The sequence below is a fragment of the Pseudozyma flocculosa genome (genome assembly GCF_000417875.1).
Source record: "Pseudozyma flocculosa PF-1 unplaced genomic scaffold scaffold00013, whole genome shotgun sequence".
Classification (NCBI taxonomy): Eukaryota; Fungi; Basidiomycota; class Ustilaginomycetes; order Ustilaginales; family Ustilaginaceae; genus Pseudozyma; species Pseudozyma flocculosa.
The window spans coordinates 767533-784105 of NW_006920881.1; the positions used below are offsets into that span (position 1 = coordinate 767533).

Sequence of the window (16573 nt, forward strand, 5' to 3'; positions counted from 1 at the left end):
GGGGGGGAGCAGGTCGTCATGAATTCGTGAAGTGTGAAAAAGTGCAGGAAATATGCGAGTCAAAAACCAAAAGGGATGCGCGTGTGCGCCCAGTCACGCCCTCCTCTGCCTCCTCGATGCCTCGGCAGCCGCAGCGGTGGCACTGGCACTGGCACTGGTACTCGCGGTGGAGCTCGAGCCGGAGCTCGTCTTGTACTTCCCCTCGGCATTGGGCGACTCGCCCTCGCCAAGCTGAGCCTGGACGCCCATGAGGGTCTTTGCAAACGCCTCGGTGGCGCCCCTGGCCCCGCGCAGCACGGCGATAGGCACAGCCTTGACGACGGGCCGCGCGACGCTACCGTCGCCGCCCGACGCCGAGCCGTCCTCGTACACCTCCATCGGTACCGCCAGGATCGTCTGCGCCGCCGAAGTCAGACCCCTCGACAGGCCCGCATAGGCCTGCGTCAGCGCCTCCCTGATGTCCTCTGGTTGCGAGGCGTACCGGCTGTACTGGTCTGGCCCCTCGTCCGAGGCGTCGAGCGTCGAATGGCGCGATGATGACAACGAACCAAAGTCGCCAGAGTCGTCGAGTGCCGAGCTCGAAACCGAAGCGCGCCGCCGCGATGAGCCGCTGGCGGCACTACTGCCGTCCCCGCCGCCGAGCCGCCCGGCGTGCCCTGCACCGGACGGGGGCGCGACGGCCTCTCCCTGCAGCGGCTGGCTGAGGCGCCCGCCGAGGATGTGCTCGGCCTGCTCGAGGATGACCTGGGTTCCCGTCGCCAGCCGCGCACCCAGCCGGACCGCCTCGAGCGCCGTCGTCTTTGCAAAGCTGGTCGCTCCCCGCTGCACGCCGCGGATCAGCCGCCGGTCCTTCTGGTATTGCTCGATCGGCAGCAGGACCAGGTCGGCCACGCCCGCACCGACATTGACCAGCGTCCGGATCGGCGCCACGCCCGCCAGCACGTCGGCCAGCTGGTTGGCCTTGACGTCGGGCGTCCAGATGTCGTTGAAGCAGTCAAAGAGCCGCGCCCAGCCGTCGATGCCGCGCAGCGTGATGTGGCGAAGCGTCATCTCGGACCCCTCAAAGTGGAAAAAGTTCATCAGCTCGATCGTCTTGCCCTCCTTGAGCAGGCCGTAGTCGACCCGCTTCGGCTTGTAGTCGAGCTTGAGCTTGACCGGGTAGACCTCGGCATACTCTGTCGGCGGTTCATCAAGAAGCGGGTCGTCCCAAACGAAGGGTAATGTCGTCAGCAGCGGTTCGCAGTGGCCAGACCGGCAGCGGACCTACTCGAACATACTTACGGATGAAGGGTTTGGCCGGTGGTAGCCCCGTTTCTGCCTCCGCCCTGGGAGCGTTGGGGAGTTTGAAGGCAAAGAAACGCTTGAGGAAGTCGAGAGCGTCCTGGTCCACATGAAGGCGCAGGGGCTCGATCTTGGCCCGCATGCGCACCTCTTCGTCGGCTGCGGCGCCGCCTGCAGCGCGGAGGTTGAGGATCTCCACCTTCACCATGCGTGCCTCATTGTCGCGACGGAACGCCGCTTCCTTGTCCTGCATCCTGGTAAGGAATGCGTGCCACGTGGACGTCTTGATGTTGTCGATGATATCGACCGTGTCGGCCGTGAAGGCGGTCCGAGACGAGAGATGGCGCTCCACGGCGTCGAGCAGGTCGTACTCTACCTCGATCCCGCGGAAGTTGAAGTCGATCATCGACCGTCGAGATCGCTGCAGCTTGCGCCCCTTCCGCCCCTCGGCATCCGAGACTGAGCCGCCACCGCCAACGCCGCCGAGCCCGGTGATAGGCTGCCAGGTACCGGCGTCGGACACCGAGCTGGTCTCGGAACGATCGCCGAGGCCCTCGTCCATGGCCTCGATCATCTCGGCGGGGTCCATGTCTGCGGGATCCTGGGGCAGCGCAATGTGGACGGATCCCAGCAGATTGCTCGTCGCGGCCTCGACGCTGTCGTCGGGCGTCTGCCCCTCTGCCAGGAGCTGCTTGATCTTTTGCAGACGACGCCGGACCTTCCTGGCCTCTTCCTCGATCGACTGGCGGGTGCTGAGCCAGTCGTAGCCTCCATGCAGCCTCAGCGAGAAGTCCATGTTGGTGATCCTTACCCGCAACGAGCTTGCAGACGACTCGAACGCCGAGCGAGGGCGTGCCGTCAGCTCTGGGTTGGTGAAGTACTCGGGCACCGGCTGGATGCCTTTGGGATCCAGTATCCGGATCGTCACATCTTCGTCGGCGAAGGTGACGTTGCCCACGTCTGTCGGGGCGATGGAGAGCGACGCGATCGAGTCGCCACCTAGGAAGTCTGAACCGTCCAGGAGGGTCTCGACAATCTCTGGATGGTACCGTGTGGTCTCCCCCAGAAAGTTCGGGTCCGACGGCACGTCGTCGTCGACTAGGTCAGCGACTGAGTCCATCGGTGCAGCTCGGCGGAAGGCATCCTCGTCCAGGCTGTTGAAGATGTCGATGCCAGCCTGGTCGGTAGAAGTAGAGCGGTCCCCGAGTGTACTGTCCGCATCGGTTCGCCTGGACCGGTTCGACTCGTCCTGGCTTCCCCCGGGCACCTTCGCGGACGCCGCGGTGGCGGCGGCTACCAGGCCTGCCAAGACGGCGACTGTGTCGGCGCAGAGGTAACACTTGGACCGCAGCTTGGTGACCTTGACATCGACGTCGGGTCGCGTCAGCGCGTTGAGCGCGATGCTAGCCTTGCATTCGGTCAGCGCCAGGACGCGGGCGAAGCGCAACGAATGCCAGTGCTCCGCCGCAGAGCGGGCGTTGCGGCTCTTCGACGGCTCAGAGCTGGACATGTCGTCGATGGCAAATAGGTTGATATCCGCCGCCGCCAGCTTGACCGCCGTCTTGGGCGCGTGGGTGGTGATTTTTGTCTTGACCGACACGTCGCCGAACGAAGCGGCCGCCCTTGCGGGATGGCCAGGCACGCTGACCAGGAGGCTGCAATCGCGGATCTTGAGGGCAAGTCTGGTGACCTCGTTGGGCTCGACGTTTTCAAACACGCCCTCTGGAGCCTTGAGCAGCGCGCGCACGTCCTCGATCAGGTCCGAGCCGATGGGCGGCCGGACGGTGACAAACGACAGCGCTGCGTCGATGCTAGACTCGCGATAGCTTGTGCCAGGCTCCGCAAACGACTCGATGGAGAGCGACAGCATCGGTCTGACGGTGGTGGTGAGGCCCGGTTCCGTCGTCCGCCCTACGATTGGCCCGTCGCTGCTCGACACGGCCCCCTCGTCGTCGCGAATGCACGACAACGAGAACGTCAGCACCGATGCAGAGACTGTCGAAGAGTTGGGAGAGCAGTCGTTCTCGATTTTGCAGGCGATCTCCGAGCCTAGCAGCTTGAGCTCTCGACCAGCACCGGTGGGCGTCTGAGCATCGCCGGGTCGGCCGGGGGTCCGCAGGCGGATGTCGACCTGACATATCGACACGCTCAGCGCCGCGACGCTGCCAGACTTGCGGATCGTGGCAGTCGAGTCCGTGCTGGAAGACATGACCGAGAGGCCTGCCCGAGTGCCGAAGAACCTGCTTCCAAGGATCTTGAGGCCCTCGCTGTCCAGGCTTTCGGCGTCGTCGGGCCCCATCTTGGCCCATTCTGCGGGCCACTGCGTCAAGTCGTCGGCGAGGAACTGCACAGCGTCGATGATCTGCTTGTCGAGGCGGACATGGATAGAGGGCAGCCTGCACTCGACGCGATGCTTCTCCGGACGTGTTGGAGATGTGCCAGACGGGAATCCGCCAAAGAAGTGGACCGCTGGTCGCAGTGGCGGGTCGTTGCGGTCCAGCGGGCTCGTCTCGGCGTCCACGATGCTGCCGATGCATCCGAATGCCGACGTCGAGGCTTGTCCCGCGCCTTTGTGGAATACGCCGATCTGTGATACTGAGAGCTTTCCCGTAGCGCTGGTGCTGCCGCCTCGGTGCTCTGCACCGGGCACTCCCGATGCGAAGCGCACTCCCGCGCCGCGGCTCACTCCCGCGTCCTCTGGCCCGAGCGAGGCGGCGATATCTCTCAGCTCGACGATGAACAGGCCGCTCCGCGTCTCGAGGCCTAGCCTGCGCTCTTGTCGGAGGCTGAATGCGTCCTTGCTTTCGGCCTTGCCGGGACTGCACCTCGGGACCCGGACCTCGAGCCGTATAGCGTCGGTCACGATGCTGGTCGTGGAGGCGGATATTTGGCTGTGGTCGTCGTCGAGATCATCCAGCAGGCCTTGCCTCCGAACAGGACCATCGGACGGCTGGCCGGAAATCGTGGCCGTGGACGTTTCGAGATCGACCGTGGCAGAGAGGTCGGCCCGAGACGGCTCCAGGGCTTTTGCAACGTCTTGGAAAGCGGGGAGCAACCGCGTCACCAGCGAGACGTCGAGGAAGACATGGACAGGCGCGATGGACACACGGACTCGCCGACTGTTGTTTGGCGCGGACAACATCACAGAGGCATCGATGCCATACGCGGCGCGACCGTCACCAGCGTCCAAAGAGGCGCTGGAGTTGCTGCGGTGGTGGCTGGGGCGAACCTTCCATCCCCGCTCTCCGTAGTTCGTCTTGAGATACGGATTGGCCGCGTGGGTGGCCGACCCGCGGCGGTCCTCTGCGGCGGCAAAGCGCGCACCGCGGCCGGCACCTGAAGCAGGCTGCTGGCTGGTCTGAGATGGTGCCCTCCAGTCCACCGACTCAACGTCTGGTCCGAGGAGCGGCAAGCTGCTCGAGCCCGCGGACGGCTGCGCGCCAATGGCGCGGCCGTGACTGGAGCCGTCGCTGGTCTTGGCCATGTTCGGGTCCAGAATCAAAATGGGCAGCACTCGGGAAGCCGTGGGGTCTAGCAGTTCGATCAGGGACGGCGGCAAATGCTCGAAGATGCCCACGTCCGCAACCGTCAAGTTCATAGACGCTGACGACGCCGTGGATCCTGTCTTTGCGCTGTAGGCCGCTTGCACCTCGTCAATCCTGATGCGCAGATGCCCGATGCTGGGATGCGGCCGCGTAGGGCGCACCCAGAACGTCTTGAGGCTCGCCAGCGCGAGGGCCCGATCTTGGTCCTGCATATCCTCGAGGCTCTCGTACAGGAGGACGACGTTGAGCGATTTGGCGCCCAGCTTGATATCGATACCTGCATCCTTGGCCGGAGGGGGAGTTGCGGTGGGACCAGTAGATCGACCGCTGCGGGTAGAGTGCCTCGCGTAAGCGTCCCAGAGCTCAGCGGCCCGCAGTAGCGCGCAGATCTGCGCTGGATGTATCGCCAGGGCAGGATCGGCAAGCGTGACCTCGACGCTGATGCTCGACTTTGGCGGGCGCGAAGGTCGCCGACGGCTGTTCTCGATGCTTGCTGGCCTCTCCTTGCGTGCCTTCAACGTCAAGACGATGGGTTCGGTCCCTGCGGAGAAGAGCAGCGGATCGAACCGCGGCTTTGGGTCGAGCTCTGGTGCCTCACCCTGGTGTGGAGCCGCCTCTGTTGGCGCCGTTGAGCTTGGCTGACCATCGTTGTCCAGAGCGCTCTCGTACATGCTGGATGCCGCCTCGGACAGCAGGGACGCTGATATGTCTGTGGCATCATCGTCGTGCTGCGCAAAGCCGCCGGGCACGGTCCGGGTGGCAGGGGCAGGGAAGGGCGACGCCGCAGCTTGGAGCGCAGAGTTTTCGCCCACGACCGGCCCTTCCTCGTTCCGCGCAGGTGAGGGGGGCACTGGGTCATTCGAGACCTCGATCTCTGCGCCGGTGATGGTTGCAACCCTGATCACCTCCGCCCACGTCCCGCCAGGCGATGTGCCTTCGCCGCCCTCGTCCTCGGCCGAGCCTTCGGCCGTCTTGCTCTCGACGGCGATGCTGGCAGCCTTGAGCGTGAAGGTATGTCCTGCCACGATATCGATACGGATGGCGCAGAGGCTGACCTTCAGCCGTGACAGCAGCGACTCGACAAATGTGGAAACGATCGAGCCAGCCTCGGCCTCCTCGCGCTGCGCAGCATCGAGGCTGCCATCTTCAGCGAGGAGCGATTGGTGGATCGACTCTTCGATCGCCCGCCCTTCCTCGTCCCTTTCGAGGACCTCGCTGGCTGCGGACAGAAACGAGTTGGCCAGCGCCTCTTGGATCGCGGAAGCGCTGTCAGCAGCTGTCGAGGCTTCCGCCAGCTCAGTCTCGATGGCGATTTCCGAGAGCGTGAGGCTGAGCTCGCCGCTCCAGAGGTTCGGTAGCGGCAGCCTGATCTGCACTGCACCAATCTGACCGCGTCTCAGACGCAGCGGCAACGACGGAAGCAGCCGGTTGATCGCCTTGGGGGGGGATCGCAAATTGTTGGGCGGGAAGGGCCATGGTCAGCATGCAAGCAATGCGACCGAGGATGGGGGAGACCGCGGCTCCTTGCTCACCTCTGCATCCAGCACGACATTCCTGATCTCTACTTTGCCGCTCCCAAGGCCGGAATCGATCTGGTCAATGTCGAGCTGGCCCCCGATGACGAGGTGGCCGAGGGTGCGCTTGAGGAGGTACGAGAGGATTCTCCTCTGGAGGGCAGAGGAGAGCGAATAGGCCGCCGATATCGACGGTAGCTCCCAGCCTGTGAGAAACGAGGGAAGGAAGTACGAGGCCATCGTCGCCATTGGGACGTGATCGCGTCACGGCGATGCGAGTACCGCAGAGGGTGAATATATGCGAGGAGGCCGCCTAGGTCGGCGAGATGGCTCGGCCTGCCAACATCCCCAAGGCAGAGGCTTTGAGCAAGCAAGATAAGCAGCTGCAGCGCGGATTCCTAGCGCGTGAGTTGCTACCTGTCCTCGCCAGATGAACGACCCTCGAGGCGCGAGGGGGCCAGCGACGAGCGACCGAGGGTCTTGCCAGGAGTGAGCGGCTGTGCCCAATGAGGCCAGCGAAAGATGTGAGAGAGGCTGTCTTGTGTTGCGAGAGAGTGGCGCTCCGATGGCGGTGACTAGCGGTGACGGTGGCGATGAAGGATGAAGATGGCGGTCATGATGAAGGTCGAGCTTGGCATGGCCGCCTGTTTGCCAACTTACCTCTGGCTGAGCCTGCGCCGCTCCTTGGCCGCCAGTTTAGCGTGCGTGCAGCAGCAGCTGCTGCCCTGCCCGGCCAGCGCTTCAGGGTCCATCCACCCCGCAGCCAGCCCGGTCCTCCACATGCAGCCCGTCTAGCGTCGAGCGGGTCTCTCGTGCGATAGAAGACAGCTTGGGCCAGCTCTGCGTCGCGCCCCGCCCACCTGCAGATGAGTGCGCACCCTGGCTTGGCCTGCCCTGCCCGCCTGATGGTCAGTCCGAGCCTCTGGGACGCGCCTGGGCGTGCGTTGGCCTGCAGGCGCGCCCGTCGCCGTCGTCTCTCGTCTGGGCGAGAAGGCAGGCAGGCAGGCATAGGCAGGCTGCCCCACCTGCCGGAAAGGGGGCAGCGCAGGCTAACTAGGGCCAGGCCACACATGCCAGCCAGCCGTCGGTTGCTCCGCGCCCGCCGTTGCTTTTTCCCTCTTCTGCCTGCTGGATGGCGAGACCTGGACCCCATCGAGCGGATGCATCCCTGCCGTCAGTAGTCTTCCTGGCTGCGGCCTCGACCACCACCACCGCATCGACCGCTTTCGCCGCCACCATCAGCCTCACTGACTGGCTGCATCCGCTCTCGCTCTCGCCCCCGCCCTCGTCAGCATCGGGCGTAGTCAGCCAGCTCGACCACTGCCTACCTCCTGCGCTAGCTCGTCGACGGTCTCGACATCCACCCGTCCCGGAGCGGTCCCGCACTTGGTCGTTCCGCTTCCTGCAGTCCGTCTCGACTCTTTGAAAGGCGGAACGCTTCCGACACCTGGCGTCGCCCGCCCCGCCGTGCGATGCGACCTTGAGAACAGCAGAGGCAGTCGCATCCGAGACCGCGGCCTGCCAGGCCGAGCCACAGCTTTCACACGTCTCCCTGTCACCCAGCTGTCCTGCGGTATCGAGTGACAGCCGCCGTCTCGACTACTGAGCGCCGAGTGCAGCCAATCATCCTAGCCCAGCCTCCTGCGCCGGAACATCCGCCTGTCTGTATGCCAGCGCCGCAGCCTTAGGAGGGTGCAGCATCAGCATCAGCAGCAGCATCAGCCGCCAGCGCATCCAGATGTCAGAGCTCATCTCGTCCGATCGTCAAGGCCGCCATCATCGCGACGCCTCGCTCGACACGGCTGCCTCCTCGACGCCCACCAGGCCGCCCAGGCCATCTAGGGCATCCACCTACGCCCGCAGCCCGGGCGACGTTACCTCACCCGTCAACCCTGCCCGCAGAAGCCTGCTCGGCAGGCAGAGCGGTCCCACGGACGCCACCCGCGACGACGTCGACCGCACCCCTCGCAAGCTCCAGACACACGGCCTGCCCACGCCTCCCCTCAGCGAGGCCACCAGCAGCGCCAGCGGCAGCGTAGGGCGCGCCCGCAAGGACTCGGCCGAGGAGCCTGCCGCCGCCGCAAAGACACTGGCCATGATCCCTGCCGCAGAAGCGCGCGTCGCCAGGTCAGCGTCGGCCACCTCGTCTCGCACCGGCAGCGATACCGTCGGCGCCCGCAGCCCAATCGACCATCAGAGCTCCTTCCAGTCGCCGCGCGTTGGCGCCGACTCGCCCTCGAACGGGCCCTCCCCGAGGTTCACGGCAGCGACTCTGGGGCGGCGTCGCGGCGCCGGTCTCCACTCCGCTCTTGCCGACACTCCGGAGCGGAATGGCGCTCCGCCCGCTATGGGTCGTGCTGTGAACCGCGCGCAGTCGAGCCTAGGAATGCGGTCCAGCTTCGCCGACGAGGGCCGGAGGAGCTCACTCAACATCAACCGTGCCGGCGACGAGGATGCGGCGAGCGAGACGCCCGACCGATCCGAAAGGAAGAAGCGCAGCGCCATGCACGAACAGGATGTCACACAGATCCGGTCCGAGTCCCGCCTAGGGCACAGCGATCCCATCGACGAGGACGACACCTCGCCGCGCAAGACGGCGCATCAAAGCCGATACTCGCCCCGCAAGTCGGCCGCGCTCTCGCGCAGGAGCCGCTATCACGACGAGCCTGACCACGATGCCATCCAGACATCTCCTCAGGGTGAGCCGTTCCCTCTACGCAGCCCGCCGCCCACCTACCGGTCGGTGTCGCGCGCCTCTGCAGGAAGGAGGCACGAGGATGCCTCGCTCGAAAACCGTCCAGCAACTTCGATCGGCTCTCGCGGAGACTATGGCGTAGCGCGCCGGTCCCTCGGCGCACAGATGAACCCAGAGGAAGTGGCGTCAGCCTCGGCGCGCCGACGCAGCCTCAGAGCGGCCGAAGCCAGCGCCGCCGATGAGGCATCCATGCGCCACGATCCCTCCTCCGCCACGAGGAAGTCGAGTTCAGGTCGAAGCCCTCTTCCCCTCGAGTTCAGGCTTCCCAACAAGGAGGCTAGGAAGGCTTGGCGCGAGGCCTACGCGCGGGAGCAGAGCGACTCGGTCACGAGCGATGGCAGCGACGCCGGCAATGGTTTGTCGGTCACCTCGCCCCCACAGGCAATAAGTCCGATTAACGGCTCTGTGCGAGCCCCGTCCAGGCAGACGACGACCAACGCCTCGACGGAATCGTCCTCGGCCACCCGCGCGACGTACAGGAGGAAGCGGTACGCCTCGGACGCGCAGGCGGATGAGCTGTCTCCGATCGAGCACGAAACGCGGTCGAGTGGCCAAGGTGGCCGCGTCTCGGTCGACGCCCGGTCGGCCAACCGGTACCTTACCAAGGGCCCCCTGCAGGGCACGCCGCAAAGTGCCAGACGCGGTTCGCACGCCTCCGAGATAGGTTCTCCGAGCGAGGAAGCTCGCATGCGCAAGATATCGACGTCGTCGTCTAGGTCGCAAAAGTCCTCTGGCGGCGCGTCCGAGCTGCATCGAACTGCGTCGCGGGCCAGCATGCGCAAGGTCCACGGCAGGGATGTCTTCGACGACGAGGTCTTGCCGCCGCTGCCTGGGTCGCGAAGCGAGAGCCCCGCGCTTCGATCCGACGTCACCTCGGGATCCGACCGTCTCCGTCTATTGCGACAGCGTGTCGGTGAGCTCAAGGACGCCGGCGGCACCGGCAGGCCGGGATGGTGGAACGAGGTAGACGAGGTGAGTGACTGCCGACGAGCTCGACGAGATCGGTACCGACGATGACGACTTGCTGACCGTCGATCTTGCATCTGCCCGGGACACGATGCGACGCAGCTACGCAACGAGATCGAAGCGCTTGCCGTGGCCAGCTCCAAGGCTTCCATCCAGGGGTCGAGGAGCCCGAGCGTGCAATCGAGCCGCACGCACTCGGCCCTCGGCCTGCACCGCACCCCGCTGGACACTTCGAGGTTCCGGCGCGCTCCCATGACCGAGCCTCGCAACTCGCGCCACGACCGCTCCTCGACCATTTCGGACCTCGGCTCCGGTGACAGAAGCGAGCGTTCGGCCGAGACCGAGGGGCAGCGCTACATCCGGCCGTACAGCCGCGCCACGCTCGCCCGCTCGCACACGCCACACGATGCCAACGGACGGGCACCGCAGACGCCGGACCCCCACGGTGCGCTCAGGCTGGCTGCAGGCAGCCGCGCCAGCGTCATCCAGTCTGCTACTCTGCCTGCTACGGCGCGCTTCCCGTCGGGTGGCCACGGCATGTCGACGCAGCGAGTCCGCTCCGAGGGGTCGATCGACGGCAGCAATCCCGTCCACGATCGGAACATGCGCAACGCCTTCGACATGTTTGAGCGCTACTTCTGTGCGGCGCCGTCCACCGCCACTCCGTCGGTCGGCGGCGCCGGCCCGGATTCGCTCGAGATGGTGGCGAGCTTCAGCGAGGTCGTAGCCACGGCTTCGGAGCTCAATGCTGGCCTGCGCATCCTGATCCAGGTCGCCCTCGAGGCGCAGGTCGACGCCGAAATCAGCGAGCGCAACGGCCATCCGGCCTCGGAACAGACGCTCGAGTGCTTTGCTCGCCTCGACCGCGACCTCACGAGCCTGTTGAAGCACAGCGACGAGCAAGTCCGCAACCTCACCGACGGCCTGATGGCCGTCACCCGCGCGGAACGAGAGAGGGATCGACAGCGAAAGGCGGCCGTGGCCGGCGACCAAGGCGCAGGCGCGCGCTCGGCCTCCCGAATGTCGTCCATCGCCAGCCCTGCCGACGAACTTCGCAGGAGCCTCGACTCGCGCAGCAGCACCGAACTGCGCAGAAGCAGCTCGACGCTGATCAGGGAGCCCGCCAGCCCGGCGGGCACCATCGTGGAGCGAAGCAGCATCGAGAAGCACGCAGATCGGTTCCGAGCCATCGACCGGTCGCCTTACTCGCCGCTTCAGGGGAAAGCCAGCGCGACAACCTTTGGCGGCACGCTTACCGCCAGCCAGATCAGGAGCATGGCGCCTGCCAGCAACGGAAGCAGCCACTCGCGCTCCGCCTCTGAGTTTTCGCCCCAGACACGGCTCCGCCGTGAGAAGTCGACGGTCATGGATACCGTCAAGATGCCCGCGCTGAGCCCGCGCCGGCCCAAGCTGAGCTTCCCGAGCGTCTCGAACGCCACCGCGTCTTTCAATCCGACGACGGCCCAGGGTGATGCCCAGCTGGTCGACTCGCCGATCTTGGCCGACGGCATCGCCTTTCCGACTGCGCAGGACGCGTCCGCCACCCACTCGCTTTCCCGGGCACGCAGGCTGGCCAGGGAGCCGACAGAGCTGCCAGACGCCGGCGCTGCCCCTTTCCGCAGCACCGAGGCAAGGTCTGCCGTCCACATCGCCGGCTCGCCCTTCGCTTCTGGCCATTCTCGCCGCAACACGGTGGCCGGCACTGGTGCCGAAAAGGCCGAGGCGAGCGGGCTGGGTATCGACCCTGCCTCGCCCGAAGCGACTCGTCGCCGCGGCGTCGACGAGGTCAAGAGGAGCTCACGCTCCGAACGGCCGCCCCGGCCGCCCCGGCACGACCTGATGCGGAGAGACACCGAGGACGAGGCACCGCACCTGTCCACTGCCGGCGCCGAGCCGAGCGAGGACCACGCGGGTGAGGAAAGGGACACATCGGGCATCTCGCGGCTCGGCAGCCTCTCGCGCAGCTTTGGCCGCAGCGCCGCTCGACGCATCTCCAAGACGTTTGCCGTCGGCGCCGAGTCGGAGGGCGGGCGCAGCGTCGAAGAGGCCCAGGCCTAGCCCAGCCGAGGCCAAAGCTGCCGTCCGTCACCTCGGCCGCCGCCTCGCCTTTGCCCGCGCCCAGATCCGAAGATATGCAAGCTATGCGAACATGACCCGCTCAGCCGCTTGCGCTCGAGCAAGACACGCCTCTCATTGACTCCCTCCGATCCTGTCCTCGGGATGACCCTCCCGCGCAGCCTTCTTTCTGTCCTCTTGTCCTTGTTTCCCTTCTGTAGCACGCTGTAGTAGTACTCTGAAGCTCAAGCCCATTCTCACACGACGTCAGCGACGTCCTCCGCAACCCTCGGATCCGTCTGGCCGCTGAGCCACCTTGACCGCTGTCGGCACAAGATGGGGGGCCCCAAAGCGGATCCAGTCGTGACAATGTGCGATCGAAGTCTCTGTGTTTACGATGCGATGGGGTTCAAGGGTGGGCATGAAGAGGACGAGGTACAAATACAAAGGGGGGCGGAAGAGGGGGGAGGGTGAACGAGGACGGGGCGCGCGATAGGCTAGTCTTGGAAGTCGCCGCCGTCCATGTCCTTTGGTTCTTTTGGCTCCTCGTCCTCGCCGTACTGGATGGCATTGTCGATGTGCGACAGGATGGATCCGACGGATTCCTCGCTCGTCACGTCGAGGGGCATGAATGAGACCATGCTGAAGTCCTCGATCTGTCCAGGTGCGATCAGAGAGAAAGGGGAGGGTCAGTCGTGGCGAGATCGGAGCGGGTCGGCAGCGCGATGCGCGATACGTGATGCTGGGATGCTGGCATGTGGCGGACGGAGATAAAGGGGGACTTACGAGCTGGACTAGGGCCTGGTTGAGCGAGTGGAACTTGGGATTCGTCTTGGCGTTGACCTCGCCCGCGAGCAGGAGCGGATCGGGATCGAGGTACCTGCAAGCGCGCATCGTCGAGACCGGCATCGAGCGGACGTCAGCAAGCAGCTTCAGCGCATTGCCGGATGACGGGCAAACCGAAGGACAAAGGGCCAAGGGCCGCACTCTCACCTCTCCATTTCCCTCCTCCTGCCCGCCTTTGCCTCCTCGCCCGTCTCGCCGCGTTCGACGAGGTCCATCTTGCTGAGGATGTTGAGGTGGGGCACCTCGAGGTTGATCATGGCGCTCATGGCGCTCAGCACGCCGGCAAAGTACTTTGTCTTGTCGTCCATGAACTGCGACTCGAGCAGGTAGGTGGCGCAGATTTTGAAGTTGTACGTCCGCGACAGGAGCGTCACGAGCCGCGACATGATGGGGAAGTGGGTGTAGAGCTCGATTTGGCCTGCGCGGGTGGGCGCAGAGGATGCGAGGGATCAGACTGTGGTGTAGGGCCCTCCTTGGGGTCGAGGATGGCGACTCACCTGGACAGTCGATGATGATGTAGTCGTCGTCGTACTGTCCCAGCTCCTCGTCGAGCCAGTCAAGGTTGTCGAGGAGGTATCTGGAGGAGGTGAGCAGGGGAGTGAGCGAGAAATCAGCCATGTGCGTGACTTGTTTGTATGCGCATGCGCAGGAGCGTTCCCCGCCTCGCCCGCACTCACTCGAAGCAGTAGATGAGACCGCCGTTTGGACCGAGCTTGAGCTCTTCCATGACGTCTTCGAGGCTGATGAGCTCCTTGATGTCGATCGACGGCTGGAACTCGAACCTCTCTGCGGCGGGGTCGAGGTTGAAGAGGTGCACGTTCCTGCCTATCGACTGGGCGTGGGTTATAAGTGCGCTGCAGAAGGTCGACTTGCCAGACCCGGCGGGGCCTGGGGATGGGCCGAGGGAAGAGAGTCGAGGGGATCTGGAGTCAGCGATAATGGTGGAGCGATGGACGGCAACGGCGCCGGGTGCTCACCGCTTACGAGTACGGCGTATCGTCCCATTTTCTGAGGCGCCGTCGATGGATGTGTGGGCGGGAGCGGGTCAAAGGGCGGTCCGAGGGAGGAGGGTGGTTGTATGAAACAAGGGAGAGGATCATCGAGCCGCCCCCTGGAAGAAGGTCGAGAAAAAGTTGGGCGTCACGGCAAAGTGGAGCGGACCCCGCCCGAGCGCCGAATCGGGGGACAGGCGGTCGACCTCGTCGGGCGGCGGCAGCTGCAGGCCAGGCAGCAGCCAAAGGTCGAATGCGGAGTGAGTTGGTCGAGACTGTACGTGCAGACTTCCAATCCAGGCACGGCCAACCGGTCACTTTGCCAGAGGCCTGCCTGCCTCCACGCTGAGACGCCCTGGCCTCGCCTGGCCTGGCCTGGCCTTGGCACCTCGTCCGCCCCCCGCCACCACCACTCTCTATCGACCCCACCGTCCCCTTCCTCTGCTCTGCTTCCCTCATCCACCTTCGCTTTGCACCACACATACACACACACAGCATCAGGCCACCTTCTCGCCCCGAGCACTCGGCGCCGCGCACACGATGCTCGACCACTTCACCATCTTCACCAACAACGGCCTCGTCCTCTGGTCCCGCACCTTCACTCCCGCCCTCTCCAATGCGGCACCCTCGGCCAACCCCGTAAACGCCCTCATCAAGCAGGCCTTCCTGGAACAGCGCTCCGCAGACGAAAAGTTCGACAAGGACGGCTACACCTTGCGCTGGGCATTCGCAAACGACCTCGACCTCACCTTTGTCGTCGTATACCAGCGCATCCTCCAGCTCTCCTACATCGACGAGCTCCTCGACACCGTAAAGGCGCTCTTCACCGACCTCTTTGCCCCCTTTGTCCGCAAGCTCATCCAGTCGTCCAAGAGCAGCATCGCCACCGGCACCTCCCGGATCGTCACCCTCTCGGAATCCGCCAGGCTCGAGTTCGCCGCCGCCCTCGCAGACTGGGACGCCATCTTCACAAAGACGCTCCGCTCCCTCGAAAAGGCAGCCGCACACAACAAGCGCAAGGGTCTCGGATCCAACGTCCTCGGCGACAAGCGCGGCCCAGGCGCGCAGGCCCAGGCCACCTCGATCGTCCAGGCAGAGACCGCCAGCGGACCCGCCACCCCCACAAAGGCCGTCGACGGCAAAGACGGCTCCGACATTGCCAAGAATGTCGAGGCACTCAAGAACCGGCTCAGAGCAGAGGGTGGACCTGCCGGAAGGAAGGGCGCCAAGGCCAAAAAGGCCCCCGCTTCCAACGGCGGCAGCGCACCCGGCACCCCCGGCGGCAACGTGAGCGGCACAGAGTCGCCCGGCGGCGGCAAGAAGGGCAAGCCGGCCAAGGAGATGCGCAAGTGGGACGGCTCGCGCAGCTACAGCGCCCAAGACGTGTCCGCGCTCGACTTCAGCGGCCAGAAGGTCGGAACCGATAGCGCCGGTGCTGACGATGCCGGTGGCCTCGATACCTGGGTCGATGAGAAGAGCATGGGCAAGAAGCGGTCCGACGGCGTCTACGAGATCGCCGACGTGCTCGAAGACGACGACGACGACGATGACGACGACGACGACGAGGAGCTCGACGGAGCACAGGCGGCAAAGGGTGGCTTCCTCTCCCGGTTCAGCACGGCATCGTCGAGCGGCTCGTCGCTCTTTTCGAGGCTGACGGGGGCCAAGACGCTCACCAAGGAGGATCTCAAGCCGGCGCTGACGGCTATGGCCTCGCACCTGCAGAGCAAGAATGTAGCGTCGGACGTGGCGCAGCGCCTCTGCGACAGCGTCGAGCGCAACCTGGTGGGCAAGAACCTGGGCTCCTTTGGCTCGGTCAAGGCCGAGGTGCGCAAGGCGCTCGAAGAGGCCATCACGCGCATCCTGACGCCGCGCAGCAGCACCGACATCCTCCTCGAGATTGCGACCAAGAAGCAGCGGTCGGTCGCCGCGTCGTCGCTGGCGCTCGCCTCGACGGCCAAGGAAAAGGAGCTGGCGTCGAAGCCGGAGCCGTACTCGATCTGCTTTGTCGGCGTCAACGGCGTGGGCAAGTCGACCAACCTGGCCAAGGTGTGCTTCTGGCTGCTCCAGAACCGGATGCGCGTCCTGATCGCTGCGTGCGACACGTTCCGCGCGGGCGCCGTCGAGCAGCTGCGCGTCCACGTGCGCAACCTGGGCCAGCTGCGCGTCGAGGGCGTGCCGCTCGACGAGCAACGCGGGCGCATCGAGCTGTACGAGCGCGGCTACGGCAAGGACGCGGCGGGCATCGCCAAGGACGCGCTGGCCTACGCCAAGGCCGAGGGGTACGACGTCGTCCTCATTGACACGGCCGGGCGGATGCAGGACAACGAGCCGCTGATGCGCGCCCTCGCCAAGCTCGTCGCCGTCAACCGCCCCGACAAGATCATCTTTGTCGGCGAGGCCCTCGTCGGCAACGAGGCCGTCGACCAGATTACAAAGTTTGACGGCGCAATGAAGGACTTTAGCGGTATCAGCAACCCGCGCGGGCTGGATGGCAGCCTGCTCACCAAGTGGGACACTGTCGATGTGAGTAGCAGCGTCCGCCGGCGATAGATCGAGAGATCGAGAGAGAGAGAGAGAGAGAGAGAGGGGACGAAGGCGCGATGGCGGTGGCGGTGA

The 16573-nt window shown here is 65.3% G+C and overlaps 4 protein-coding genes across 4 annotated transcripts in view; 2 read left to right on the forward strand and 2 right to left on the reverse strand.

Annotated features, from left to right (window-relative positions):
- Nucleotides 1-93: 93 nt before the first annotated feature.
- Nucleotides 94-6589, reverse strand: PFL1_04254 (uncharacterized protein; the record flags this gene model as incomplete). The annotated part of the gene is made up of 3 exons (XM_007881777.1): nt 94-1175; nt 1282-6262; nt 6359-6589. The coding sequence occupies 3 exons, from the start codon at nt 6587-6589 to the stop codon at nt 94-96; spliced, it is 6294 nt and encodes a 2097-aa protein (XP_007879968.1).
- Nucleotides 6590-8078: 1489 nt separating this feature from the next.
- PFL1_04255 (uncharacterized protein) lies at nt 8079-12119 on the forward strand (the record flags this gene model as incomplete). The annotated part of the gene is made up of 2 exons (XM_007881778.1): nt 8079-10067; nt 10164-12119. The coding sequence occupies 2 exons, from the start codon at nt 8079-8081 to the stop codon at nt 12117-12119; spliced, it is 3945 nt and encodes a 1314-aa protein (XP_007879969.1).
- A 494-nt stretch (nt 12120-12613) lies between these two features.
- PFL1_04256 (uncharacterized protein) lies at nt 12614-13967 on the reverse strand (the record flags this gene model as incomplete). The annotated part of the gene is made up of 6 exons (XM_007881779.1): nt 12614-12772; nt 12903-12996; nt 13110-13380; nt 13460-13539; nt 13640-13850; nt 13940-13967. The coding sequence occupies 6 exons, from the start codon at nt 13965-13967 to the stop codon at nt 12614-12616; spliced, it is 843 nt and encodes a 280-aa protein (XP_007879970.1).
- Nucleotides 13968-14494: 527 nt separating this feature from the next.
- The window catches only part of PFL1_04257 (uncharacterized protein), a gene marked incomplete at both ends in the record, with an annotated part of 2533 nt that continues 454 nt past the window's right edge, over nt 14495-16573 (forward strand). Inside the window, one exon of the mRNA XM_007881780.1 lies at nt 14495-16480. Coding sequence (XP_007879971.1) covers nt 14495-16480 — 1986 coding nt within the window. The remainder of the gene's footprint in view (nt 16481-16573) is intronic.